Source organism: Eleutherodactylus coqui, chromosome 5 (genome assembly GCF_035609145.1).
Source record: "Eleutherodactylus coqui strain aEleCoq1 chromosome 5, aEleCoq1.hap1, whole genome shotgun sequence".
NCBI classification, from domain to species: Eukaryota; Metazoa; Chordata; class Amphibia; order Anura; family Eleutherodactylidae; genus Eleutherodactylus; species Eleutherodactylus coqui.
Genome location: NC_089841.1, coordinates 153,629,034 through 153,656,837, shown reverse-complemented (window position 1 = coordinate 153,656,837; position 27,804 = coordinate 153,629,034). Strand labels below are relative to the sequence as shown.

Sequence of the window (27,804 nt, the reverse complement as noted above, 5' to 3'; positions counted from 1 at the left end):
ATTAATGCAGTGCTGTGATTGGTTGCTATGGGCAACACAGATTTTCATTAAAAGCTCAATTCATGTTAATGTGTCTTTCGTTCAAGTTTTAATCCCAGGCAACACCGTGTATCCCTGCTAGCTTAATAATCGCTAATATGTGCGGCAATGACGTCTGCCCTCATGTGTCTACCCGTTTGGGGAGGCCTAGCTTATGATGTGCGCCCCCTTCCTCTCTGTCTCGCCACATGGCGCGGCAGGGAAGGTGCATCTGTGCATCACCAAATAAATCCGTGTTGTCGCACTCCCTAGAGAACTCTATATTTTTTCGGGATAAAATGTAGCCTATGTTCTTCCTCTGGATAAGCTATCTCCCTGCAAAATTTCATCAAAATCGCTTCAGCGGTTTAGCCGTGCAAAAAAGTAACAAGCAGACAGGCAGACAGAGTTACTTTCACATTTATACAGTATTATAAGTATAGATTTGATGAAATGATGGGTCCCAGAGGCGAAGCTTCTGGGTTCCAATGCAAAACCTGTTACAGGGCCCCTAACTCTAATGCTTTATTCATAGCACTCGGCTCCCTATATGGAGAAGAGAGGCCTTATGGGCCCCCTAAGGGTTCTGGGCCCGGATGCAACCGCATGTCCTATAAGTACACCAGTAATGGGTGCACTTTAAAGCAGTGTTGTCCAACATTTTGGTGTCTCTGGGCCACATTGTAAGAAGAGTTGTCTTGTGCTAAATATTAGGTATACAAACGCAGTCCTCCAAATAACCCGCACCACCTCCAAGCCATGTGGACTTCAGACTGAAGTCAGTGCCTGCTTCTACATGCAAGCCCAGACACAGAAACCTATTCAGGCTCACATGCAGTTTGCAGCCACAGGTCCGTTTCTGACACCGGAGGAGGGACACAAAACATCGGCTGGCCATGATGAGACCACTGCCTGTCATCCTCACCTTGATACTGGATAGGAGCGGTCAGGACTCAGGGGAACAGGAATCGCCACCATAAGCTGGACCCAAAGTAACTTGAGTCAGACAGTCACAAAGCTGCAAGTGCCACCCATAGCTTTGTCATCTATATGAGCCTGTCTGTGAGAAGCTTAGAGTCTGCTGCTGTGAGGTACCACCGTCCTCCGCTCGCCATTTTGGGTCGCATTGACAGGCATCCTGAGCCACATGTGGTCCACGGGCCATGGGTTGGACACCCCTGCTTTAAAGCCTGTGTGGTCATCACTAAACGTAAAGGAGTATTCCCATCTGAGACCACTGTCCTACCTGTGTGCAGCAGACAGGGGTGGTTGGGGATACAGAGGCAGCTGAATGGGCTGTTCTATGCTGCTTGTGTAACTCCCACTAAACCATTTATTTCCACAAGCAGCGATTGATTTTCTAACGTATTTCCTCCTTGTACCTAACTTTAAATGGCTTGGTAGTTAGAAACCTATCCTGGATGAAGAAATGATTGCTTCTGCGAAGGCAACTCGGAGAGTAATCTCGAGAATTTATAAAGCATTAATATCTCCAAGGTTATCTCTATATACATTAGAGCCTGGGAGAAGGAACTTGACATTGAACTATCACACTTGGAAATAACTGAAGTATATAGGCATAGATGCGATCTATCTTGTATTAATTAGCATGTTACAAGCTGACTTGTAGATGGTTCCAAACGCCTGAGCTACTTCATAAGGCCTCCTTTACACCACCGTATATGTTTTTTACACTTGGCCAATCGCGGCTAAAAATCGCATGAATGAAGAATAGTCCCAAGCTTTAGCTGCATTTTCTCATCCATCCACACAGGCAGCTGTGGCGTATTAGCGTAAAAATAAGCTGCAGCGCAGAAATCCCTCGGTCGGCAGAAATCCTCGGAATGACTATTGATGCTTAAATAGAGGCAGCTGTCTCTGCTCCCCAGCGTTGGATACAGCTAATTTTTTATTTTACTATGAACAAGTGATGTATCTGTTCTTTATACATTTGGTTATATTAACCTGTTATCTATCCAATATTCTGTGACTTTCTTGTATTGAATGTTTGATTTGTACTAAAAATTTCAATTAAAGAAAATTTGAAAAAAAAAAAAAATGAAGTAGTTTTAGAAACTGTATAGCACAAACAGCTACACTGTTACTGCAACACCCGGGTTATGGAAACAATGTAGCTCGCTCTGCTACGCTGCTTCCATAGGTCCTATTCACTTCTATGGGATTTATGAAAACACCATGGCATAGCGACCTCGACTGTTTCTGAAATTCCTGGCCAAAGTGGATGGTACATATAGTAATGTAAGGCCTTAGAGACCAGAGACTTAAAGGGACTGTACAAAAATGCACAAACCTTTTCAGAATGTAGTGCCTGGGGCAATCGCCATTTAGCTGATCGCCCAGTGTCCAGCTCCCAGCACCCCTGGCAAACAGGCGGCTAATGAGACATTTCCCCTGCAGTAGTGGAAAATGTAGTATTACAGGATGGCCATTCTTATGAATAGATGTCCTGTAAATACAAGGACAGCATTTATCCGCCCATACAGGAAGCGCTCTTATAGAATGGCTTTCCTTGGTGGTCATAGAGGGGGAACTGAATTGGAGATCCTTATGTATGACGTTCATATGCCCTAATAAGACATGTGAGCAGGAGATGCCCCTTTAACTTGATACTAATGGCTCGTTCCCAATGCAAATTCTTTAGTCTCTACATGCCAACATAATTTATAATACAGGTATATTTTTATGTGGCTTACGTACAACTGTTACATCTTCCCCTCATAGCCAGGCCCCTGCTGGATTAGAATTTGATTGCATGCAGGGTGCAGGTTGATTTGCCTTTCTTTCGCACATACTTTCAGTTTTTTATAGATTAGTGTTTAACTGGACTATTACAGATGTCTGTACTAACCATCTGACCATCCCATTGCATCATCCAGAGTAGCAGGAATCCCTTTCCAGAGGGCAGTATCTACAGGGAAGCCATCATCCATTCTGTGCTCCCGCTCGTTATAACACCAGAAGAAGTTGTCCTTAAAGAAATATGTCTTATCATTGTGGGGCCAAGGGAAGGCAGCATCCACACCCCCCAAGGGCAATCCAAAGTCTGTGATGGGTCGGGGGTATCCTTCTTCCACGTTATTATCTTTGAAAACCCAGTAACGATCTCCTAAAAGAGATGGGGAGAGGAAGTGGGAAATTGGCATTTCAATGAAGGTTTGCCAAATGTGAAGAGCTATAAGAAGATTCTAAAAAATATCATAGTGAACTTCTTACAGATTGTCTACCATAGAAGGGTATAGAGTACATTTCAATCATCCTACAACAGCATCTTGCCCATCTCATCTGCCCATTTGTGTATGACATTAGGAGGCAACTTCAATGCCTTTAACAGTTTGCAGCATTTTATTGAAATGTTTTGATTTTGTTGAGAATTATTCCTATATAGCTTTGGGGAAATTAATGAATCCACATATTGCCACCTTATTAATTTTTCATTGCACTTTTCATTGTTTATTCAGTGGTTTCAGGAGGTTATAAGTGCCACAGCTGCCTGCTTTAATTGCCTAGGCCACTTGAAAGATGCCCTCCCCTCTGTATATTGTCTCTGTCATCAGCGCATATCTTAAACCACTGTACATTTTAAATAAGTACAATGTGTTTAAATATGAATACATTAGCAGCGGAAGGACACGGCTAGCAATAAAAACATTAACCTTGTACTTTCCAATGAGTAGAAATGTCATATTTTGATAGTACAGGGCAAAGTGTAGGTCAAGGAAACGTTCATTGGAATGAATAAGTAATATCCTTAAGATATATCTGCAAAATCAAATATGCTATACGATCTGCTTCAAACCAATTAAATACACAGGGAGTCAAAAGTCAGAAACACTAACATTAAAGGGGTTGTTCAGGACTTTCAATTCATGGCCTATCCAAAGAATATGATTGGTGGGGTGGTGTATGGAGCAGTCTTGGGAACTGAACCCGCTTCATACCAGGTGGGTGCCGGCTGTTTATGACAGATGACACCTGCTTGCAATGGCCATGATCAGAGCTGTCTGTAAACATGGCAGTTTAACTCCTTGGATGCCATAATAATAGGAGGAGGATCCTTTAGCACCCCATTATCCCCACCACGTCATGATTGCAAGGTGCTGATTGGTTCATATGTCAGTCTAGTGAAGGCTCCCAGGGCTGCCATGTATTTCAGTTTATCCTGTCTGTTGCAGAGCTTAACAGACTAACATAGAAACACAGAATATACTGCTGTACAGAATTACTGTATTGTAATATATAGTACAAGTGATCACAAGTTCAAGGTCTCTGTGGGAATTAAAAACGGTAAAAGTAGTTAAATTTTTTTTATTTTTTAAATATAAAAAAAAATTGAAGAATTGAAACTTAGGGTGCATTTAGACGACCGTATATCGGCCGGGTATTCACACTGGCTGATATACGGCATCTCTCTCTCTGCAGGGGGAGGAGGCTGTAAGAGCTGGGAGCAGTGCTCTGAGCTCCCGCCCCCTCTCTGCCTCCTCTTCGCCCCTCTGCACTATCTGCAATGAGAGGAGGCAGGGCAGGGCTAAGTTCTGGGAATTAGCCCCGCCCCTCATTGAAAATAGTGCAGGGGGTGGAGAGAAGGCAGAGAGGGGGCGGGAGCTCAGAGCACTGCTCCCGGCTTTCCAGCCTCCTCCCCCTGCAGAGAGAGACGCCGTATATTGGCCGGCATGAATACCCGGCCGATATACGGTCGTCTGAATGCGCCCTTAAAAACATTTTTAAAACAAAAAATAAACATAATTTGTATTACGACATAAGAGTTTGAACTGTTAAAATATAGCATTATTTATCTCACATGGTGAACATCGAAGCAAAAAGCAATAAAGAATACCAAACTTCTATATTCTTGGGCACACCATCTCTTAAAAACCACTGAATAAAATGTGCCCAAAAAGTCATATGTACACCAAAATGGTAACAATAAAATCGCAAGCCCTTATTCAGCTATGTCGCCAGAAAAATAAAAAATTATAGTTTGTGAAAAGCAGGGATGAAAAAGCAAAAAAGGAAATTAAAAAATTAGCTGGTTGTTAAAGGGGTTGTCTGGATCTTTACTATTGATGGACGATCAGGATGGGTTCTATTCAATGCTCATGTGAACAAACCTATTGAAATCAATGGGCTCTAGTCAATGAGTATTACGCATGCAATACGTTGCGCAAATACACTCCTGTGAATGAGCACTTACCGTACAATTACGGCCCTTTGAAGGCAACCATAAGACTGATGTGGCCCTCTGTGAAAATGAGTTTGCCACCTCTGCCCTCATGTATTTAGCAGATATGTGGCCATTTCCTGTTGTTCCACACTTACCCTTAAAAAAGAGAATTTTGTGGTCCGTGGTTTTTTCGTAAACTGCATCCACACTATCCATGTTCAGTGGTAAACCTTTCCAGAATCGATGGATTTGAGCAGGCTGGAGGGAAACTAAATGCTTATTGCGAGTGAGTCTCCAGAAGTATTTGCCTGCAATGAGAAGAATGCAAGTGATAAAATTATTTATGATAACTAAATAAAGTATGAAGATCAGACGAACTACAATGCAAATCTGTAACAGGACCCCCACCTATCAAGCGTTATTTATTATACTGTTGTCTGTAGGGTCCGGGTGCGTCTGCTGCTAAAGGTATACACTATTTGGACAAAAATATTTGGACACTGCATGTTTTTCAGAAAAAGTGCTTTATTATTCTATTCAGTAAGGTGTCGGCCCTCCTTTTGCTTTTATTACAGCGGCAACACGTCAGCATACTTTCCACAAGTTCTCTGTAAGTCTTGGCAGGAATAGCTCGCCATTCCTCATGCAAGGCTCTGAGAAGAGATTGTTGTTAAGATGGGCATGGGTGGCGGTGTCGTACCCGTCGCTCCAGTTCGTCCCACAAGTGCTCGATCGAACGAATGAACAGTTATTGCAAAAATAGCGCCTTTTTATTTTACCCATGCCCTTCCCAGCATACCGTTCGGCAAACTCAGTATTTGCATATTTGCTGATTTTCTGCAGTGTCCAAATACTTTTGTCCATATAGTGTATGTGGAACACTAATAGTGCTGTCCTGGACAAAGTGCTTTCACATAACTGCTAATGGTGTCCCATATATACTGTTGATTTAGTCCTCTCTCAAATAGTGAACATTCTTTTTTATTGTCTCCATCTAAAATTAATTAGCAAATGTCTCCATTATGAGATAGAGACAGGAGTAGTCATAGAAGACAGATATAATAATTCCCTTAGCATCCTCTAATATGGCAGCAGATTTCACATATAAAACCTGGGAAAAGTGTAGTGATTGCTGAAGTCGGGGGAAAGAAGGGAGGCTCTCACTCCTCTTACTTCACTGGCTATTTTGAACTGTCTTAAACGAATTCTGCCATCAGGTGCATGAAGTTTGACTCGGAGCCGAGCTATGAGTCCCAGAGGTGGGCCATTCCAGGCTCTCCTCACCCTCAGCATGCAGATTGACAGCTCTCTCCCTATACAGAAAAAGGGAGAGAGCGGCTACTCTGCTTGATGTGGGCAGAGAGAAGTCGGCATGGCCCATCTGACTTGGAGCTCAGTTTTGAGTCACACTTCATGAACCTAGTGATAGAATCCCTTATGTATGTTAGATTTCACCTGACAGGGCTCAATAAGATAGATGTGACCCTCACAGGCATGGCTCCTAACTTGGTGAAGAAGAGGCACTGTTAGCCTCAAAAAGTCTGCCCTAAACGACATGAACCTTATGTTTCTCTGGGGTGTCAACAGTAAGCCTACATATTGTTAGCTAGGAATACTACATGTTTAAGTAGTGGCTAGGGTGCCTAGGGTTGTTTACTGCTTGTTTTACCTTGACATACTTTGCTGTACCACTCAATAACGGTGGTTGCAGCCTAAAAATAAAGTCTCCGTATGGAAATAAATTTTTAAGAAAAAAGTTTGTTAGCCAGTAGAGCAAAATGTGATTGTCCTCAGCAAGAGAAACCAAGTACTTTTGTAGATATGATACATTTTAACGGCTAACAAAAAGACATGATGTTATAGCAAGCTTTCAAACCAACATAGGGTTCTTCCTCAGGCTTAACCCCTAAGTAGGTCTGAAAGCTTGCTATAACATCATGTCTTTTTGTTGGACACATGGATTACAAGATTACATGGATTCTCTGTGAACAATCACATTCTGAACTGATGTTTCACCCTGTGCCATACATATGACTCAGGAGATGGTGGTCCCATGAGCTGACTTGACTCCCAAGGTGTCATACCATATCCACTGATTCATTTATATATTTATTTGATAGGGAACTTACAGCAATTTTTATATGTCCTCTTGACCCAATTAATTTTTTACATGTATTTATCTATTGTATCAATGGATTGTATTGTGCTTTTATAATTCCTTTGTGTGTATTCTAACCATAGTTCGTGATGTACCCATTTGAACAGTGATCACATGATACAGACACGGGATGCTCGTCTAACAAAAGAGTTATCACTAGAGATGAGCGAGCGTACTCGGAAAAGCACTACTCACTCGAGTAATTTGCTTTATCCGAGTATCGCTGTGCTCGTCCCTGAAGATTCGGGTGCCGCTGCGGCTGACAGGTGAGTCGCAGCGGGGAGCAGGGGAGATCGGGCGGGAGAGAGGGAGAGAAAGATCTCCCCTCCGTCCCTCCCCGCTCTCCCCTGCAGCTCCCCGCTCCGTGCCGGCACCCAAATCTTCAGGGACGAGCACAGCGATACTTGGATAAAGCAAATTACTCGAGCGAGTAGTGCTTTTCCGAGTACGCTCGCTCATCTCTAGTTATCACATTTGGGATTTTACGAGGGATGAGCACCAGATCATGGTTTTTCTCCATTGAATCAATCGATTATAATATGGTGGAGTCATCACAATGTAATGGATTTATGTAGAAATGAAGAGCATTTGTTGATATGCAGTGTAAGTAAATCCATAGAATGTCTATATCTGACTAAAAGGAATGCTTGTAATATAATTTGTTTATTGTGAGGTCGGTGACATCAATGTGGTCCTTCATGATTAAAACTGACAAGGAATAATTATTATCGTTCAGGTAATTGTTGGATCGTGCAAAACTGAACAATTATCGTTCAGTGTAAACAGGGCCAATGGACACTTTTATGCCTGCATAAAATGAACATTCTTTGTTCGTTTTATGCAGTCATGAAAAACTGATGATAATTGTCCCGTGTAAACAGGCAGTCAGGGGGTGAGCGGTGGGGTGTGGGAGTGAGCAGGGGGTAGCGGGGGGGGGGGGGGAGAGATCCCCCCCACACCCCCCGCTCTCCCCTGCTGCCCCCTGTCGGCACCCGAATCTTTGCTGACGAGCAGGCAGTTACTCAAAAAAGACAATACTCACTCGAGTATTGTTCCTTAACGAGTATGTTCACTCATCTCTATTTATTATCTCTATGTTGTGTCATCACTGTGGAAACTGGTGTCTTAGGTGGCGCAGTGGTTACTGCCACATGTTACCAGTACTAAAAAGATCTTGTCGAATTGGAGAGCCCTGCTAAAAATTTGCAAAGAAAAGAAGACTATTAATAGTGTCACTTTACTTAGCATCATAGTTACCTTGATGATCTATGGTTCTTTATGGTTGAAAAAGTTCAAAAAGAAACTTTACATAAAAAATAAATATTTCTTACCTTTGAAGAAGAATGCTTCTCCGCGTATCTGAGCTACTGCATCAAAGTGTGTGTTACATCTGTCAGGCTCATCTTTTCTTGGCCTAGTAGATAAAAAAATATTTTTATATAAGAAACATGGTTATCCAAAAGCTGTTGCACCCATAGAGGAAGATAACTGCCCTTTTAAAGAACATGCTCACTTTAAAACATCATTTAATGTTCAGCTACTAAAAAAGTCTATAGATTTCCAATGTACTAAGTTGAAATCACAATCTTCTAGTATTGCTTGCAAATTGCTACAGATTACGGGTTAAGGTCAATGAAATTACATATGAGGGAGTTACTCATATGGAGGAGGTCAGCAGTGAGAGATTATTGAGGCTAGCGCTGTAAGATAGCCATTTGTGGCTGTCACTATATGGGGGGTATTTGTGGTTTAAATGTTTGGTAGATAGATGTGGCTGGCACTTTTTGAGGCACCGTGGAAAGCGTTGGAGCCTATTTCACATGCTGATCTAAGTAAAAACTGTGTCCCTCTATGAGTCGCAAATGTATTAAGAGGCGCAAGTCTCGTAAGCAATTATCTCACCTGGCGGCACTTCTGTGTGCCAGATGAAAACTCTAACCAGCTCTGAGCTGGAGGAGATTTTTGTTATTATCTATACCAATTTTTGGTATAGATAACAGTAGATGTGATGGACCACATGTACCTCGCTCCTCAAATGGACCCCAGCCACTTTTTGAAAAAGTGGTGGGGCATGATGTAAATGTTGAAAAGTCATAGTTTGCCCCGGTACGTTCAGCATTGTGACGGACACTGGTTTGAAGTACATTTATAGCTGACACTGGCTAGAACTATATGGGGTATCTGGTGTTGATAATGTTGTAGGGGTACTCTACTGTATTTTGGGGTCATTACTATTATGGGGGCACTAATGCAATCTGTATTATACACACCTTAGCTGTTGCAGGCCTTCTTTTAAAAAGGAGAACAATTCATATTATTTAATAAATTACTGACACTTGCCTTTACACTTGAAAAAATGTTTTGCAGCAGCATAGGTGTCTATAATGAATAATATATCCTCTACTGTAAAATATTCAAAGTGTTTGAAGTCACCATGAAGTTCTGAGACATGCATAAAAGCACTTGGACTGTGGCCAGAGCTTTCTCCTATTATAATTTATGGCAGGGGCTCCATTATCCCATATATAAACTGGAAAATAATGTTGAAAGGTGAACATAGGCTTTATACTAAATAACTGGTTGCATCACTTTGCAATTATTTTAAAGATCAGAAACCATTTAATCTGACAAATATCCAATAAAAGGAGAGATCTAGAAGAGGACTAATACTTTTCAGCATTGCATATATAAAATGCCATTTATTATAGAGTTGGAACATTTCCTTAAAAGCATTTCAATGATTTTTTTTTTCCAGCTGAGACAGCTAAGTGTCTGAGTGTAATCATAAATGAAAAGGAGCCCTTATGGCACCTCATAAGAGATACTCAATGCAAACTCTTATTTTCAATTGCAGCCATTGATCCTTCTCTGCGTAATAATTCATTGGCATTCAGATCAACTCAGAGGAGCATAACATCATCCATGTATCTCACACAAATAATTTAAAAAACTTCTTGCAAAGTTGATAAAATAAATAAAATTTGCACAAACTAAGTCATAAAGGGGCTGAGTTTGGATTATGGTGCGTGTTTGTATATATATATATATATACACACACATACATACATATACACACACACACTAGTAGATAGTCCCAGGTCAACGACTGTAATTGATAATGCATCCCCTTAAGTGCAGAGTCCTTGTTCCAGGACAACGACTGCTCCAGGTTAGTGAAGTAGAAGCTGGTTAATATAGTGGCAGCCACTCTCCACTACACTGCTGAGTGCAGGGCGGAAGGAGGGAAGGAGCAAAGGAGCAAAGGAGGAAAGGAGGAAAGGAGGGAAGAAGGGAAGAAGGGAAGGAGGGAAGGAAGGAAATTAGATTTGAAGCTATCAGCCAAAGCTGAAGTTTGATGACTAGACGTGACAAGTAATTTTCATCAAATGTCTATAACTCAATTTACACGTATTAAACAAGTATGAAAATGATTCTAACCTTTTTTTTTGCTTATAAAAGCACATAATTGCTAGTAATTGTCTTTGCTATTTCTAACTACTGAAGGGCCTTTTCACACTTCACTTTCATTTCAATTTTGCTGCTCTGTCATAGGAACAGCAAAATGGAAAGAAAACACTTCAGTTTTCAATCCCATAGAAATGTATTAAAGGAGAAGGTATTGAATTTCAATCCATTTCTATATTGTCTATCTCCATTTTTACACTGGATCAAAAGCGCAGACTGCTGTGCTATTGTTTCCAGTTTCATAACCGATATGCAAGTGTAGCCTTTTTTATTGTATTGTACTAAATGGGAGGTGGATGGAACTTGAAGACAATCGCTGGTGGTGTCTCATCAATAGATGTGGCTCATTGGTTATCACTGTTGCCTTGCAATGCTGGAGTCCTATGTTCAAATGTCATGAAGGATAACAGCTTTAAAAAACTATATGCTTGTTCTTTCATTGCCAGAGAAATAGAAGAGCAAGAAGAATGAACATAATATGCCAATACAGGCATCACCATTTGGTCAGATTTGAACCTATAATTCCAGCAATGCTTATGACTGAGCTACCATGTTAAAGAAGAATAAACACAATGAGAACATACATTCTCCATGCAGATTTTCTCCGTAGTCAGACTTGAATTTAGAGCTCCAGTGTTATAAGGCAACAGTGCTAGCCACTGAACCATCAAGCTTTTTCCTGCTTCTTTCTTCTTTGGAGAAGGAGAAAGAAGAAGAACTATTAATAGAACATTTTCTTATTCTTCTCCTACTGCGCCTCTATCATCTTATTATTCTCCTCCTCTGGAGCAGGAAGAGGAGGAAAAAAAGGAAGATGGAGAAGAAAAAAGAAAAATCATGGTGGCGTATTAATTACATTTGTTGCCTTGCTGCGTTGGAGTCCTAGGTTGAAATTTGGCCAAAAACATTTGTATGAACTTTGTATTTCCTGTTATCCTTCTCCTCCAGAGAAGAATGAAGGAAGAAGAAGCATGGTGGCTCAGTCCTTAGCATTGTTGCCATGCAGTGCTGAAGTCAGCGGGGTGAGTAGAATTCCTTTAACCCCTTGAGTGGCACGCCCGGAAATTTTCCGGGACGAGCTCCACTGCTCATAGCAACATAGCCCGGAAGATTTCCGGGCTATGTATCACTATGGGAGCTGCAGAGCACAATGCCACAAGCTGTGACAGTGTGCTCTGCCTGCACAGACCCACACAGAGCAGTGCAAGGGCTTTGAAAAACCAGCAGAAGATATTGCCGACATGTCAGCAACCTCCTGCTTTGTTTACAGGTTGCCATAGAGACCATCGGCTTGTCAGAAGCAAGCCGATGGTCTCTGTGGCAGGGAGAGCTGGTTGTTAGCTGTCAGAGGACAGCTAGGTACCTGCTCTTACAGCAGAGATCAGAGAAAACCTCCGATCTCTGCTGTGTTAACCCTTTACATGCTGCAGTCTATGTGACTGCAGCATGTAAAGGGTTGTCACTGCAGCATGTAAAGGGCTGTCACCATCAGACCCCCGGAATGTGATCAGGGGTCCTGATGGGTCCCTGTGGAAGTCCCCTAAAGGGACAAAAAAATAAAAATAAAAAAAAATAAAAAGTAAAAAAATTATTAAAAAAAATTAAAAAAAACACTTGTCTCCCTTTACTTTGTAAAAAATCAAAAATACAATCTCACATGTGGTATACGTGTGCGTCGTAATGACCCAGAGAAGGAAGTTAATACATTATTTAACCCCTTAATGACATGGCCCCTTTTTTTCTTTTTTCCCCATTTCTTTTTTTCCTCCCCCCTGTTTAAAAAATCACAACTTGTCCCGCAAAAAACAAGCCCTTATATGGCCATGTCAATGGAAAAATGAAAAAGTTATGGCTCTTGAGACGCAACTGCAAAACTAGTTGAAATTCAATGATTAGACCATTTTAAAAAACCTGCCCTGGTGGGCACGACAGGGTGGTAGGAAACCTGCCACTCAAGGGGTTAAAGGGGTTATCCAGGCAGCACCCACCGAAATAAAGTGGGGTCGGAGTGGCACTTATAATTGCAAGTACAGCTCTCATTTAAATCAGTGAGATCTGTGCTTGTAATTTCAAGTTGGGGGTCTGATTGATTTCAATGAGATGTATCCTGATGTATCCTGGCAGGCGCTGCGCAGATAACCCCTTTAAGGTTTAATGCACAGCCGCCAGGCCACACAAAATGAGGCAGCGGACCAAATTTGGCCTGTGGCCTATTGTTTGACATGTGCGCTGTATAGTGTTTTTCAAGGTTGAGGTTGCCTTTGATGAGATTTCAACCTAAGACCCCAACATTGCAAGATAACAGTGCTAACCTCCGAGGCATCACCACCACTTAAATGCTGAAAATGAATGTAAGTTTACAAATGCTTTCCATTTCACTTCCGTTTTCTGATTTCTGTTTTTAATAAATGGGGATTAATCCAAAATAAATGCTAGTGTGAACGTAGCCTTACAGTGAAGCTGCTTGTGAAATCAAAACCGTATTTTATAAGTAGTGCAATCTGAATGTGTTTTTTTATTTGTAATTTGTTTGGAGAGGTTTCAACATGCCCGTGTATGAAATAGTTTGTGCCACAAAGACTTAGTATTTTATATGATTGTTATGGTAATGCATACTTTGATGATATTTGATAAATAGTGCAATATGCATGTATGAGAAATAGCAATTAAAAATATACTCAATACCATAGCCCACTCAAAACTGGGAAGATGAGAAAAATAACAGCTATTTAGGACTCTGTAGCAGGGTGAGAGGAGAAGTCAGGGATGGAAGGTATGTGTCGCAGAGGTTGCTCAACTCGGTGATGTAGGCCTCGCATCCTCTCTCCAGTACAGGTTTTCACCTGAGCCAGGGAACCAGGTGGAGCTCAGGCACCGGCTAGATGTAAAAGGAGTCAGTCTGCAGAGCAGGGTGTGTGTGTGTGTGTCTGTCTGTGTGTGTCTGTCTGTCTGTGTGTCTGTCTGTCTGTCTGTCTGTGTGTGTGTCTGTGTGTGTGTCTGTCTGTCTGTGTGTGTGTCTGTGTGTGTGTCTGTCTGTCTGTGTGTCTGTCTGTGTGTGTGTCTGTCTGTGTGTGTGTCTGTCTGTCTGTCTGTGTGTGTGTCTGTCTGTCTGTCTGTCTGTCTGTCTGTCTGTCTGTGTGTGTGTCTGTGTGTGTGTCTGTGTGTGTGTCTGTCTGTCTGTCTGTCTGTCTGTGTGTCTGTCTGTCTGTGTGTGTGTGTCTGTCTGTGTGTGTCTGTCTGTCTGTGTGTGTCTGTCTGTGTCTGTCTGTGCGTGTCTGTGCGTGTCTGTGCGTGTCTGTGCGTGTCTGTGCGTGTCTGTGCGTGTCTGTGCGTGTCTGTGCGTGTCTGTCTCTGGGAGCTTCAGACATGTGCACTGTGGAAGACTAAAACAGGAGTTTGTCTTCCCAGGAGGCTGATGAGATCCCTGCCCCTGCTACTACTGACTAGAGGAAGCTACTCACAAATCTACTAAGAGATTGCTACCAAAGAGGCTCCACTTCAAGCTGGTAAAAGCTGCCTGAAACAGAACTACCCCTGTTATATTGCTTATTGCTATGGATAAAAAGGACATTCAGATGTCGTACTACTTACTGCATGGAACTTGAAGGACTTTTGATTTCTTCCACTTTTACTGGGATACCAGCTGTTTATGTTATAATCTCTCGTGTGAATAAACCAACACGAACGGACTTCAGCCTCCCCCCTGTGAGCCAGCGATACTAGCTCCTATGCAGCAGCACGAGGGCGAGTATGTGCGGGGACGAGTGTCAGGCATCCTTTGCTTGACATTCGTCCCTTGTAAATGGGCTTTAAGAGATCTATGAGTAGAAGCAAGCTTTCTGAAGTTTGTTTGTTTCTAAGGGCCCTTTTACACAGCACGATTATCATGCTGAGTGATTTGCACAATAATTGTGAATTGTAAATGTATGAAGATTAGATTATCACTGATTGTATCTTTCATTCGGACCCTAACATCATTGTTTGCGACAAATCCTTTCGTGTAAGCAGGCGTCGTGACAATTTGCTGAATAGAAAGCAATAGCAGAGAGGTTGATTAGAGGTGTGGTTATGTTCCAATGATATATCAAAACCACCCAAGTATTGTTCAATGTAATTGCATGCTAATTGAATGATATAAGATCGCTATGTCCCTGCTGGTTGCATGCGTGTTCCTGTTTGTATGGCCATGTAGTATAAACCACTTTAAAAAATAAAACTTTAGTCTTGTGAAGAAAGAGCCCAGAAGAAATGCAGAGGTTGCAGGTAGCAGGCTGAATGAGGGTGTTGCTCCCCAGACTCTGTCCTGCATCGTCTGCCCACAAATTTCTTTTGTTAATTCCATTTGTATCTGGTCTCCTAGCAATGTGTACGAATCCACATCCATGTGTAATGTTAATTGCATATGCACCGTCAAGGGAGCCCAAACTCGCAAAATCTGTGGTAAAATACAGCATGCTGCGATTTTTCTTCCACTCACAGAATACGCAATTCCTATCCGCAAGTGTGAGCTAAAACTTCGACAGTCCGTGCATTCGCATATGACCGTGTATTGTCCGCACGGATGGCGATCGCAAAATCCACAATTCCAATCCACTCGTGTGAGACCCGCTTAAGTCCTATAGCTGATGTATCACAGTTGACATACTGTAAGCTTCCAATGAAAGGCAAGAGCGCAGCAGGAACAGAAGCTAATTCTCCTGTTGTACTGCAGATGAGCCCCTTCAGCTGCTGAGCTCTGCCATGCCTGCTACCCTGGTAGCTATGGCCATGCCCTGGGAATCATCTGGCTAAAGCATCCGGCATTACTGTGTGATTTTAGATTAAGTGTATCAAAAAGCTCCCAGTTCCAATAATCTAAAGTTGCAGCACCATGATAGGTGGCACAAACAACTTTCTGTTGAAGACACCCAACCTTAAGCTGCCCGTGAACTGTGCTTTACATTGAAACAAATGCAGTCTACCAAAAATAAAGCAACCCAGCTGAATAGAAAACCCACAGCCATCTGTCGGGAACTAGCGATGTCTTACTGAATGGTAGAACGGTTTTCTGGCAGATCAGGCAGAAAGGGATGTTCTTCAGCTCCGGACACTTCAGGCTTTGCTGTTGGGGACACAGACTCACGGACTCCTGGGGTGAGAGAGGGTGAAGGATTAGAGGCCATGTGGGACACTGGAACAGAAAATAAGACACAGCATCTTCCTCAAAAACTAATTTCACAAACAGTGCACCCAGACATGAAATGATGAGCTGATAACTCTGCATAATAATTGGATTTCCTAGAATCGTGTTCTCTAGTGCTGACCCTATATGCAGCCGATTTTAATGTGCACACAATCTGTGACAGGGTGAGGCAGAATATTTATGTTTTATTATATCATGTTATGTATCATTTTTGTATCTGTTGCGCTAAATATATAAATGCTGTTATTAACCCTGAAACTTTGCAAAAAGAAGTAGATACCAAATCTAAAATGATCATCTGAAGCAGGATGGATACATAGGGAACAAGAAGATTACACACGCATGGATGATTTTTTTTTTTTCAGGCCCAATGTGTAAACACGCTGTAAATAATCTGTTCTGTCCCCTGGTTTCCATTACCAGTACCCCTGTTTCACTATATTAATAGAATAAATCCTAGATAGAGCCCTGACTGTATTCACCATGAACTCAAGACATTAAACAGGAACTGTCAGTATGTCCCCTAATGTATTTGATGTAGTTTGTGTACTAGGCATTTTATGTATATTTAAAAAACAAGAACATGAACGTGTCGTATGTCATATTGCTCTCTCCCAGGTAGGCATACACTACTCTTCAAGATACATATAAACGGGGGTCATTGGCAAATGCATAATTATATCATTGTGCATATACACAGATCAGTCATAATATTAAGTCCACCTTCCTAATATTCCATAGGTACCCCTCGTGCCACCTAAACAGCTCTGATCTGTCAAGGCATGGGCTCCACAGGACCTCTGAAGCTGTCCTGCGGTATCTGGCACCAACATGTTAGAAACAGATCCTTGAAGTCCTGTAAGTTGCGAGGTGGAGAACTCCATAGATAAGACTTCTTTTTACAGCACATCCCACAAATACCTGATTACATTGAAGTTTGGGGACATTTGAAGGCCAGGTAAACACCTTGAACTCTTTGTCAGGTTCCTGATCAGTTTTCTATAGTGTGACGGGTGCATTATCCTGCTGAAAGAAGTCACTACCATTAAGGTATACTGTTGTCATGAAGGGATGTTACCGACCTGCAATAATGTTTAGGTAGGTGGTACATGTTAAAGTAACATCTGCATGAATACCAAGGGCCAAGGTTTCCCTGTAGAACATTGCCATGATCATCTCACTGCCTCCACTGGCCTCTTCCCCAGCAATTAGTATTACAGTTGCTCTTCTGGAGGGGCTAACCTATGCTCCCTACATGCCTGGGGTGCCCATTACCCTACTGTTGATTTATTAGTAGTCCTTCCTTGGACCACTTTTGGTAGGTAATAACCAAGAATATGAGGAACACCCCACAAGAGCTGTTGTTTTTGAATTACTCTAATGCATCTAGCCATCATGATTTGGTCCTAGTCAGAGCTGCTCAGATCTGTATCCATTTTTCCTGTTTCCAATACATCAACTTCAAGAACTGACTGTGCACTTGCTTCATAATATATCACAACTGTTGACAGATTTTATTGTGATAATCAATGATTTTTCATTTCTCCTGCCATTGATATATATATAATTATTGCACCGTTAGCATTTTTAAAGATGGTAATGATAATAGTAGATGATGTCACTGCTATAAATATGTGACCATGTGTCAGGAATATGCTGATCGTATAGTTATTTAGACTACATTTTGCTTCTCAGCCATGAATGAACTTAAGAGTTATTTTCTGTGCTAGACCGAGAGCTAAAGTTCATGTTTAAGGAGTCTCAGGAGGTGTGTGTGTGTGTGTATGTGGTGGGGGGTATGACTTTATAATAAAATGAAGATGTGTAAGTCTTAAGAGTAGGTTAGCATATAATAAAGAGTCATGTTATAGTGCGTTGGGGTGGAGATAGACACCATATCAAACTTATGTTTATGTTATATTTATTAATCTTACTTTTATTTTTGAACTTTTGGATATATGAATCTTTAATTTTTAATTGATCTTGTACCTTTTTTTATGTTTCACATAATTCCTATTAATTTACCATTTACAGCTCATGTAATGTGGTGGGGTGCATGCATCCATGTGAACCAATGGATGCTAGTAGCCTGTTTTCTACACAGCACTCCAGAGTGGTCACATGACCAGGATGCCATGTGACATGCTTCCGGGCTGTAGCCACATGACTGCTATGTGACTAGCGTGTCATGGTTTATACTATCATGTGATTTCCCATGGGAGATCTAAGTTCAATATAGAAGTAGATCCCAAACCTCAATCCAATAGGAATATCTTCATGTATACCTTTGTGTGGGACAATACTACTCTCACCTCCCCTTTTTCTCTCCTATTAACCAACCTGATTCCTTCCCCTTCCATAGTCATACACTATTAAGCAAAATATATTTAACCTATATGTTGAGCTTGTTCATTATGCTTGATAAAGGAGGCTATTTGCATACCTTCGAAACGTGTTGCATTTTATAAATGCATGCGCTGCCACTACTGTATATGAAGTCTGTCTAGATTGTTTGTCCACATGTTTCCGTCATCTTTGAATAAAGAAAAAGTTCTATAACAGTCCCATCAGGGTCTACCAACCCTACTTGATGTGGTGGCGACGGGTATAAGATATAAATATCCTACTGATTCTGATTGGCCACATACAGAGAAGCCCTGGTATACCTTGCATGACTGTATGCAGAGAATTGAGGAGGAAATGAGAATTGAGGAGCAAAGTGATTTGATGAGAAGAGTGTTAACAGTAAATGTAGAAATAAAATGATCAAAGCAGCTCCCTTGGTGTATAAATCTGTAATCACGACTTTATTGATAAATCAGACTGGTCATATGGTGACTAAGGTTCTGGAAGCAGCAAGGCAGTTAGGAGATTTGGGAGACTGGGGTTCGGTCTGTAATAGGAACAGACCACTGCAAGATTCAAATGCCAATTGTAATGGAAGGACTCAGGTGAATCAATATAAATTAAGCAGGAAAGATACTGAACTAGATGGACATTGTCTTCATTCAGCCCAGCATACTATGTTACTATGTTAATAAATGGGATCAGTATAGATGAGATGTACAAAATATATAAGAAAAGAGGTTAGATAACCCTAAGGGAAAATCAGTAACAATTAAAAAATCTGATGGAACTCCAAGTGCTCTAGCATGGGAATCGGAATCTGCTTGAAAGCATTATTATCTTTTGTTCACTTAAATTTGCTATTATTTGTTCTTTCACTATGTTTGATTTTTTTGTAACAAGAGAAATATTCCTGTAAATATACTATGATGTATGTGATGGCTGGGACTTTTTGGCTTTGAAAAACATGTTTTTTTACTTTTTCTAATGATGTTTTCCTTTACAGCTCTACAGAGTAGACCTCAAAACGGCTTGTTATTTATTGTTCCCAAATGTTTAATGGGGGAAGGGTATGCAATTACCCTGTTTGTATATTTGTAAAAGAGCAGAATCTTGGCCATTCATTAACGTGTGATATCACTGTACAATAGATAGTATTAGCTTTGCTTCAGCACTGAATATTGTGAACCCAGGTATAGTACTTCAATTTAGATATGTTTTTTTGTATTTTCATTTTTTTGGAGCTCCAGTGCATATTGGGTTCTGAAGAACTCATAGGTGTTGAAAAAAAACAGACAATGTCTGCCTTGGGAATATTGGCTGTAGGAGAGCACTTGTTTATTGTCTCTGCTTATTGTTTGTGTACACATGTTACATGTTTGTGGATCCTTGTAACAGGTTTGCAGCTACACCTGAGACATACAGAGTGTAATACAAGTGTGGGCTTTATCAAATGTATCGTTCTTTGTATGTAAATAAGAAACTTTTCTGCATATTGAATAAATGGATTATGGACCACGTAGATGGGACGGTTATCGCTGAAACTTCGTTCAAACGCACAAATTTGAGCAATAATTGTGCAGTGTAAATGCATAAAAATCAATCACTATTTGTTCTCAGGTTCTTATTGCTGACTTTCAGTTAGCTTAAAAGCCATCAGTGGATCGTGGGCTTGTCACTTTGTGTAAATGCTTCCTGCTCGGCACTTCACATAGTACGTATGTGTATGTGTGAGCTGACTTGGGTGGGCTGAGTTGCAATATTGAAGGCTGCTCATGGACAGGTCTGTTGCTGTTTCTGTAAAAAAAGCAGATCTTTTCTTCTAATATCAGACAACCTCTTCAAATTAATGATGTGTGATAAAAACTTATTACAGAATGCTTTCATCTCATTGCAACTTTGAAAATAGAGTGTCATTTCAATGTAAAAACATACAGAAAAACTCACCATATAGCTGCCAGATCCTGACTTTATCATCGTAAGGCAGGTTATATTTCAGAGGGTCACCCACTGGTCCTTGATAATATGGTCTCATTATAGATTCCATATCAGAAATGTGAGTCAGTCCAATTGCATGACCAAACTCATGTACTGCGACAGCAAATAAGTCCATGCCATGTACATCTGGAAAAGGATTTTCTATATTTTAGCTTGTAAGTGAAATGACATGTATGTCTATGTAAACATTGTGGGTTTGTTCTGCCTTAAAATTAAACCATAAGGGCTCAGTCACACGGGCGCATCGGCACCCGTACACAGGCGCCGATGCGCCCGTGTGACTGAGCCCTCACTGCAGGAAGAAGACGGCCGTACCTGAAGACGGACGTCTCTCTGCAGCGCTGAAGAAAACACATGAGGGGCAATGAAGCCAGTCACATGTTCTTTCTCCCGACGCTGCAGAGAGACGGCCGTCTTCAGGTACGGCTGTCTTCCTCCTGCAGGAACACGGGCGCCAATGCGCCCGTGTGACTGAGCCCTCATGCTTTAGGAGCATTTTGTGCAAAAAACATACTGCTGATTACTGATAGAATTTAATATTTTAAAGGCAAACTCAGCCTAAATGGTCTGACTATAGTTTTATGATATCCTACTCCTTTCATATCTTATGCACAGGACTTCAGGAAGCTAAGATACGGGGAGCTGTTTAATGGCATTCTTACACTTCAAGAGCGGTTCCAGAAGTCATTGTGTCCATCTGTGGTCACTTCTGGCTTTCTCTCCATGAGCAGGTTATGGGAGTTTTTGCAGCAAAACCTGAATTTTCAAATTTTGGTTTTGTTCTGCTTAAATCAGTACTTAGTTGTAGGAAAGGAAACTGGAGGACAGCAGTATGCCGTTAATAGGAATTTGCTTTACATTTGGACTATATTTTGAAGGTCAAATGCAAAACTATGGACTGATGGTTTCTCTTACCCTGACATACCTGATGATCGGAATGTCCATGACTCTTCATCATCAAAATGAGTGTCACCGGAAGTGTGATGTTCACCCGGAAAAAAAGCATGAGCTACAGTACCACCTGGTCCATCAAATGGGTAGCCATCATTGTGGTCAGCTCTGGAGAAGTCGATTTGAATGTCTGCATTATTCCCAGCCACTTCATGGAAGTTCAGCGGTGTAATATCACTCCACACCTTAAGGGCATAGTACATAAGGGCCCTCACAGTGTCATGACCCAGGGTTGACTCTTTAGGGAATGTTCTAACCCTGCAAGAAATGGAGACAACTGGGGTAAAGTATGAACACAAATTTCAAAATAACAAGAATAGTAAGAGATGAGATGTTTGTCCAGAAATGTAATCTTCCTTGCATGTTACAACTAATACATCATCTACATATGAGTACTATACAAGTGGTGTTATCTACTACTGTAGTCTGGACCTTCTATAATACCTAATGCAGGGGTCCCCAACTCCAGTCCTCAGGGACCACCAACAGGTCATGTTTTCAGGATCTCCTATAATAAGAACACCTGTGGCAATGTCTGAGGCACCGACAATAATTACATCACCTGTGCAATACTGAGGAAATCCAGGAAACATGACCTGTTGGCGGTCCCTGAGGACTGGAGATGAGGAACACTGACCTAATAGATGTCATTGTTGCAGTTACATCATTTTATTGCAACCTTTATCAACTTGCCAGATACATTAAAAGTCAATTGCACATTTTTTGGCATTTAAAACATAGCAGGATATAGCAGTCTATAGGTAAAAAAATGATGTGAGCATGGTATTATACAAGCTCAGCCCCCAGCAAAATCCTGATACTGATTTCATGCTATCAAAATATCAGAATAGCCTGCCATAAGCTGTGAAATCCGTCAATTGTAGACACTTCAGAAGATTTATGTATCGCTACTGACAGCTTAAGGCAATAGTGGTAAGCATAAGACTGTAATTATTAACCTATTATTACATTGGTTAAAAATATATGCGCAGTCATACTCTGTTAAGTGTTATTTTAGTAAGAGAAGCAAGTAGGTCTCCTTTCATCTGATGTTATAGGCTATACTAAATAAATGCCACTAGGGGGCTCTCTTGTTATATGATTTCCCTTACAAATCACTGTCTGTATCTACAATTATAAGGGCTTTCTTTGACAGATGAAAACTTCAAAATATAAGGAAGACACTGAAGCAGTGTATGTCAAATGCGAGAGCTTATTAAGGTTAAGGACTTGCATGTAGTTTACATGAATGTATGTGACAATCTTATCTAAAAGGGAAAGGTTATGCTGCAAACTGCAAACCACATGTGGCTATAAAGCAGTAAATGGAAACTGCGATGTATTACTAGATGTATCACAAGGAATCTAATTAAAACATGATTTTTTTTAGATTACTGTTTAAGTGAGCCATAAATTCTGTTATGGAGAAATCTATAGTAGATAAAGAAAAATAGTGCATATAGCTAATTCTTTACCAGAACCCTGCTGTAGCAATTAGTAGTGTATACAGCACCCAGCGCACAATGACAGGGTTTTTATATTCTGCAGTCAGCTCGGTTCAGGAGACACATAATAACATGTCTCTTGTCATAAATCATGCCTGGAAAATTCAAAATGTAATGTATCTTTTCAGCAGAGCTGTTGCTAAACATTTCTTCACTCAGACAAAGATACACATGGCTACCCCTAGTACATACACATCCCTAGTACAACCCCCTAGTACACCCCCCAGTGCACACACACCCAGAGTACACACACAACTCTAGTACAACCCCCTAGTACACCCCCAGTGCACACACACACCCAGAGTACACCCTCTGTACTACAACCCCCTAGTACACCCCCCCAGTACAACCCCCAATACACACACTACCCAGGTACACACACAGCCCTTGTACACCCCCCATATTACAACCTACTAGTACACCCCACCAAGTACACACACACCCATAGTACCCCTCAGTACACCCCTCTATTACACACACTCCCCTAGTACACCCTACTGTCATATAAAGAGATTGAGAAAGTGTCCCCCCAGCTGTCCGGTATCAATCAAATACCGTTCAGGACACTAGAAAAGTTGAGCTGACATCCTTTCCCCCTTGAATCTACTGTGATGATAGATATATAGATAGATATTGTGATGTAGAGACTTCAGTCTGTCAGACATTTGGATGGTTCATGCAGACCTCCTGGTGCTGGACTCACATCAGTAGGGAATCTTTTAATATTTGGGCATATGAAGGTCCTATCCCGATATGAATCAAATTTTCAGAATCGGGTGTGTAGACGGCTGGGTTCAAATCCACATTTGATACGCAGGTAAAATCATGACTAAATATATGCCGAGCCTATATTCCAGATCAGATAACCTTGTGTGAAGATATGACTGAAAATAGGGAATTATAATTTTTCAGAGTTCCTACAAACCCAACCCTCCCTTCTCTGTATGACTTCAAAGGGGGCGGAGAGAAGGTGTGCACTGAGGGATCCTTTATAATGTGGGACCCCACAGGCCCCAAATTGTCAGCCCCTTTGAGATCACCTTGTGTGAGGACTGTCCTGTAATTCTGTGAGACTCCACACAAAGATTGATAACTTTTTGTTATTTTCTGTTTATTTTTAAATATTGCTGAGTGTGTATGCATACTGTATTCCTTATTCTCCCATGTAGCAACGTTTTTTTGTATAGGTTTTGAACATATATTGCACTGCTAGACCTTTTCTAGAATAAATCTGCAATTTCAGTTCAAGCCTTGTTTGTTTTAATAATGAACCATATACTCTGAAGATTGTGTTCATAATTCATAAATCGGGTTCCAGTTTGCCAATAACAAAACTGGTGGTGGCTGCGTGTAACTGTATGAGTATTGTAGAGCTCTGGAGTGCATTAGAATGGTTTAGGTGGATAATTTGAGCTTTCAGTTTGCATGTGTGCAGAAGCCCGAGAAAGCTCGGTACAAACCAGTCTGTATTCTAACGACTCTAAGCTTGTAATACTGCTGGAGTGATCAAGGACAGAGGCGGGATCGATAGGTATCGTCCCTTCTTCTCTCTCCTCCTGTCTGGTACAGGACAAATTGGTTTGCAGTGCAGGCCTAGGCGGATTGCTGTAGAATTGTGGAGGTAAGTGATGTTTGTTTTTCTGGTTAACGTGCAGAGTTTCGGTTAACATGCAGAGTTTCGGAAATCACTCCACAAACGAAGCCTCCCATCCTCTGTACATGATACCCCCTAGTGCACACACACACACACTACTAGTACATCTCTCTGTAGTACAACCCCCCAATATACACTCCCTCCTAGTACACACACTCCCCTAATACACCCCCCAGTACAAACACCCCTAGTACACACACACCCCTAGTACACCATCCAGTACACACACCGACACCTAGTACACTCCCCATACTTCAACCCCCTATTACACACGCCTAATACACACACTCCCCTAGTACACACACACACATCTAGTACACCCCTGTAGTACAACCCCCTAGTACACTCCCCTTCCCCAGTACACCTCTCCCCTAATACACACAGACCCCTAGTACAACCCCCTAGTACACACACACCCCTTGTACACCCCCAGTACACCTCCCTTAGAACACACACCCATTGTACACCCCCCCTAGTACATCCCCCAGTACACCACCATAGTACACACACACCCATAGTACACCCCCCAGTACACACACACCCCTAGAACACCCCAGTACACTCTGACTAGTATACATACACCCCTAGTACAATCCGCCTAGTACATATCCCTAGTACACACATCCCAAATACAAATGCACCCCTAGTACATCCCCCAACACACCAATAATACACACGCACCCCTAGTATACACCCTCCAATACACACACATCCCTAGCTCACTCCCCCAGTACACATACACCCCTAGTACACACCTAATATACCCCGTAGTATACACATCCCTAGTACACACACCCTTAGTACATCCCCCAACACACCAACAGTACACACACACCCCTAGTATAGACCCCACAGTACACACACACCCCTAGCTCACCCACCCAGTATACACCTTTAATACACACCTAATATACCTCCTAGTACACACATCCCTAGTACACCCCCCCCTAGTACACACACCTAGAATTTTTCTATCTATGCATCTCCCTAGAAAAATGTAGTGTAACATACATAGCATCCTACTGTATACCAAAGTGACAGACATTTAAGCCCCCCAACAGTCAGATTAAAATGGGAAAAACCCTCCCAAAAATGAGGACGGCTTCAGATGAGCATGTGCGCAAATAAGCTCGCCTTGGTGCAAAGTATTTGCATAGTGAACTAGGTTGATTTGTGCACGTGTCTGCACATACCGTAGTACTGTACGTTTTTACACACACAGGGCCTGTTCGTATGCGCACGTGACCCCCCCCCACTGATTTAAAAGGTAATTTAGCCTAATGAGGTCCAGATGTGTTCTGTTCACGCAATGGCGCAGCATATTGTGCATTTGCGCATCTTCCATAAACATTTATGGGGACCTTTGCTGAGCAAATACACAGAAAGATGGAACAGGTCCTATTTTTTTGAGCATGGACGAAATGTGCGTAACAAAATAGTTATTGAGAACGAACCCAATGACATCAATGGGTTCTATTCTTTTAAATCAAATAGCGACCACTCTCTACTGATCCTACTGGCGTTCGAAACTCGTAGACAGCATCACTATTTGATTTCAATCTTTTCTTCGCACTCTATATTCAATTATTTGCATGTTCATGTTAACTGTACCTCAAAAACATGTCCAAAATTCACCTTCGGCTCTATGTAATACATAAAAAACTCTTATTGTTGCTCTGATCCCTTCTTAGCATCATTACTGCAACTCACTACTGATTGATCTTTCCCTCTCTAAACTCTCTTCCCTCTCCAATCCACCCTGAATGCAGCAGCCAGGCTTATCTTTTTGTCCAATCATTACACAGATGCTTCTACCCTGTGCCAATGACTGCCCTGGTTGCCCATTCACTATAGAATAGATTTTAAATTCTCCACTCTCATCCATAAAACTTTCCATGATGCTGCACTACCCTACATCTCCTCCATTTTCTTTGTGTACCACCCTACCTATGCTATCCACCCTCCATAATCTAACCCTCCCACTCCCGTCTCCAAGATTTTTCCTGAACTGCACCAGTTCTCTGGAATGCGCTACCCCAGACAATCAGGTTAATCTCTAACACCTTGAGTTTTGAGCATGCCCTAAAACCCCATCTTTTTAGGGAAGCCTACCATACTTTCCTAATCCATTTTACTTTTTTAATCTAATTGTCTAATTCTACAATCATCCTCAGAACCTGACCCTCTTCATCCCACTGTATTCCCCACACCGTATGCACCGAAATACACCGCATATACACAGATACTGGCTAGTGATGGCTTATACAGCTTTATGTTTACTACCCTACTTATATAAAAGACAGCTGGACCATTGCACAGAATAAGCACTTGTACTCCTTTTGTTACCCTATTTCCTCATAGTCTGAAAGCTCTTGAAAGCAGGCGTTGTGCAACAATGGATGAATGAATCCACAGGATAAATAATAAATGACTTATTGCTGGAGCCCCCCTGCTGGGATCCCTGGACCCTTACTGATCACTAGAATTAAGGTTCTGAGCCCAACTGCAGTGAGGAGGAGATTGAATGGAATGGTGGTTGAGTATACAAACGCATGTAACCTGACAATATTGTAACTTTTGAGACCACTGTTTTGTTGCTCAGCTACAATCATTTGAACTGGAATGAGCTACAATAACAGAAACAACTCATGGTTTTTGGATCGGTTTTTGCTTTTTTTAAATCTGTTTTTATGCAATTCTTGAAAACTTCTTGTGTGCATTATTGCAAGCACAATTTGCTCTGCAAGAGAGTTGATAAAGTTACAACAATGGTTTGTAAGGAAGGTAGCATTACCTGACACTGTTGTGCACAACTTTTGTATTAACACTTCAATTATTTTAATTTTGTAATTGTTGGACATATGAAATCTATTCCATGTGATAGCATCATCTTTGGGACTATTTACCAACAACTATGCAATGATGTTCCCATTCAGGCAAATTGAATTAAGGCTCATTTACACACAAAGACAATCTTTCAAATGATTGAAAGTTTGACAGTTTTAGCGACCGTTTTGCATAAAATGTTAATGGACACTAATGTCCATTAACACTTTATCAACGTCATTTGCGTGTAAAAAGGCCTCCTAGAGCTGTTTGCAGAGCACAGCATGTGGCCTGAGCTCTGCGTACAACTCCATTGTTCTCACACGGGCTGTCTGCAGAATACAATGTAATCTCCATCTCTCTTACCGAACACAGCGTGTGATCCCTGTTATCTCTCTCCAGCTGAACGATGGATTTTAAGCTTACCCTAGCATCATCGTTCAGCTGAAGAGTGAGCAATGGCAGCGTTTACACGCAATGATTATCGCCCATATGCCATCGTTTGAACCAATTTTGAGC

The 27,804-nt window shown here is 41.5% G+C and overlaps 1 protein-coding gene across 2 annotated transcripts in view; it reads right to left on the bottom strand.

Moving 5' to 3' along the window:
• Nucleotides 1-27,804, bottom strand: part of MMP17 (matrix metallopeptidase 17) — a 156,453-nt gene that overhangs the window by 4,886 nt on the left and 123,763 nt on the right. Inside the window, exons 4-9 of one of the 2 annotated variants that reach the window (XM_066603422.1) lie at nt 21,275-21,558; nt 20,299-20,475; nt 15,852-15,993; nt 8,690-8,772; nt 5,356-5,508; nt 2,888-3,145 (exon numbers count right to left, since the gene is read on the bottom strand). In XM_066603422.1, the coding sequence (XP_066459519.1) occupies nt 2,888-3,145; nt 5,356-5,508; nt 8,690-8,772; nt 15,852-15,993; nt 20,299-20,475; nt 21,275-21,558 (1,097 nt within the window). The remainder of the gene's footprint in view (nt 1-2,887; nt 3,146-5,355; nt 5,509-8,689; nt 8,773-15,851; nt 15,994-20,298; nt 20,476-21,274; nt 21,559-27,804) is intronic. The other variant, XM_066603423.1, reaches the window with a different exon arrangement.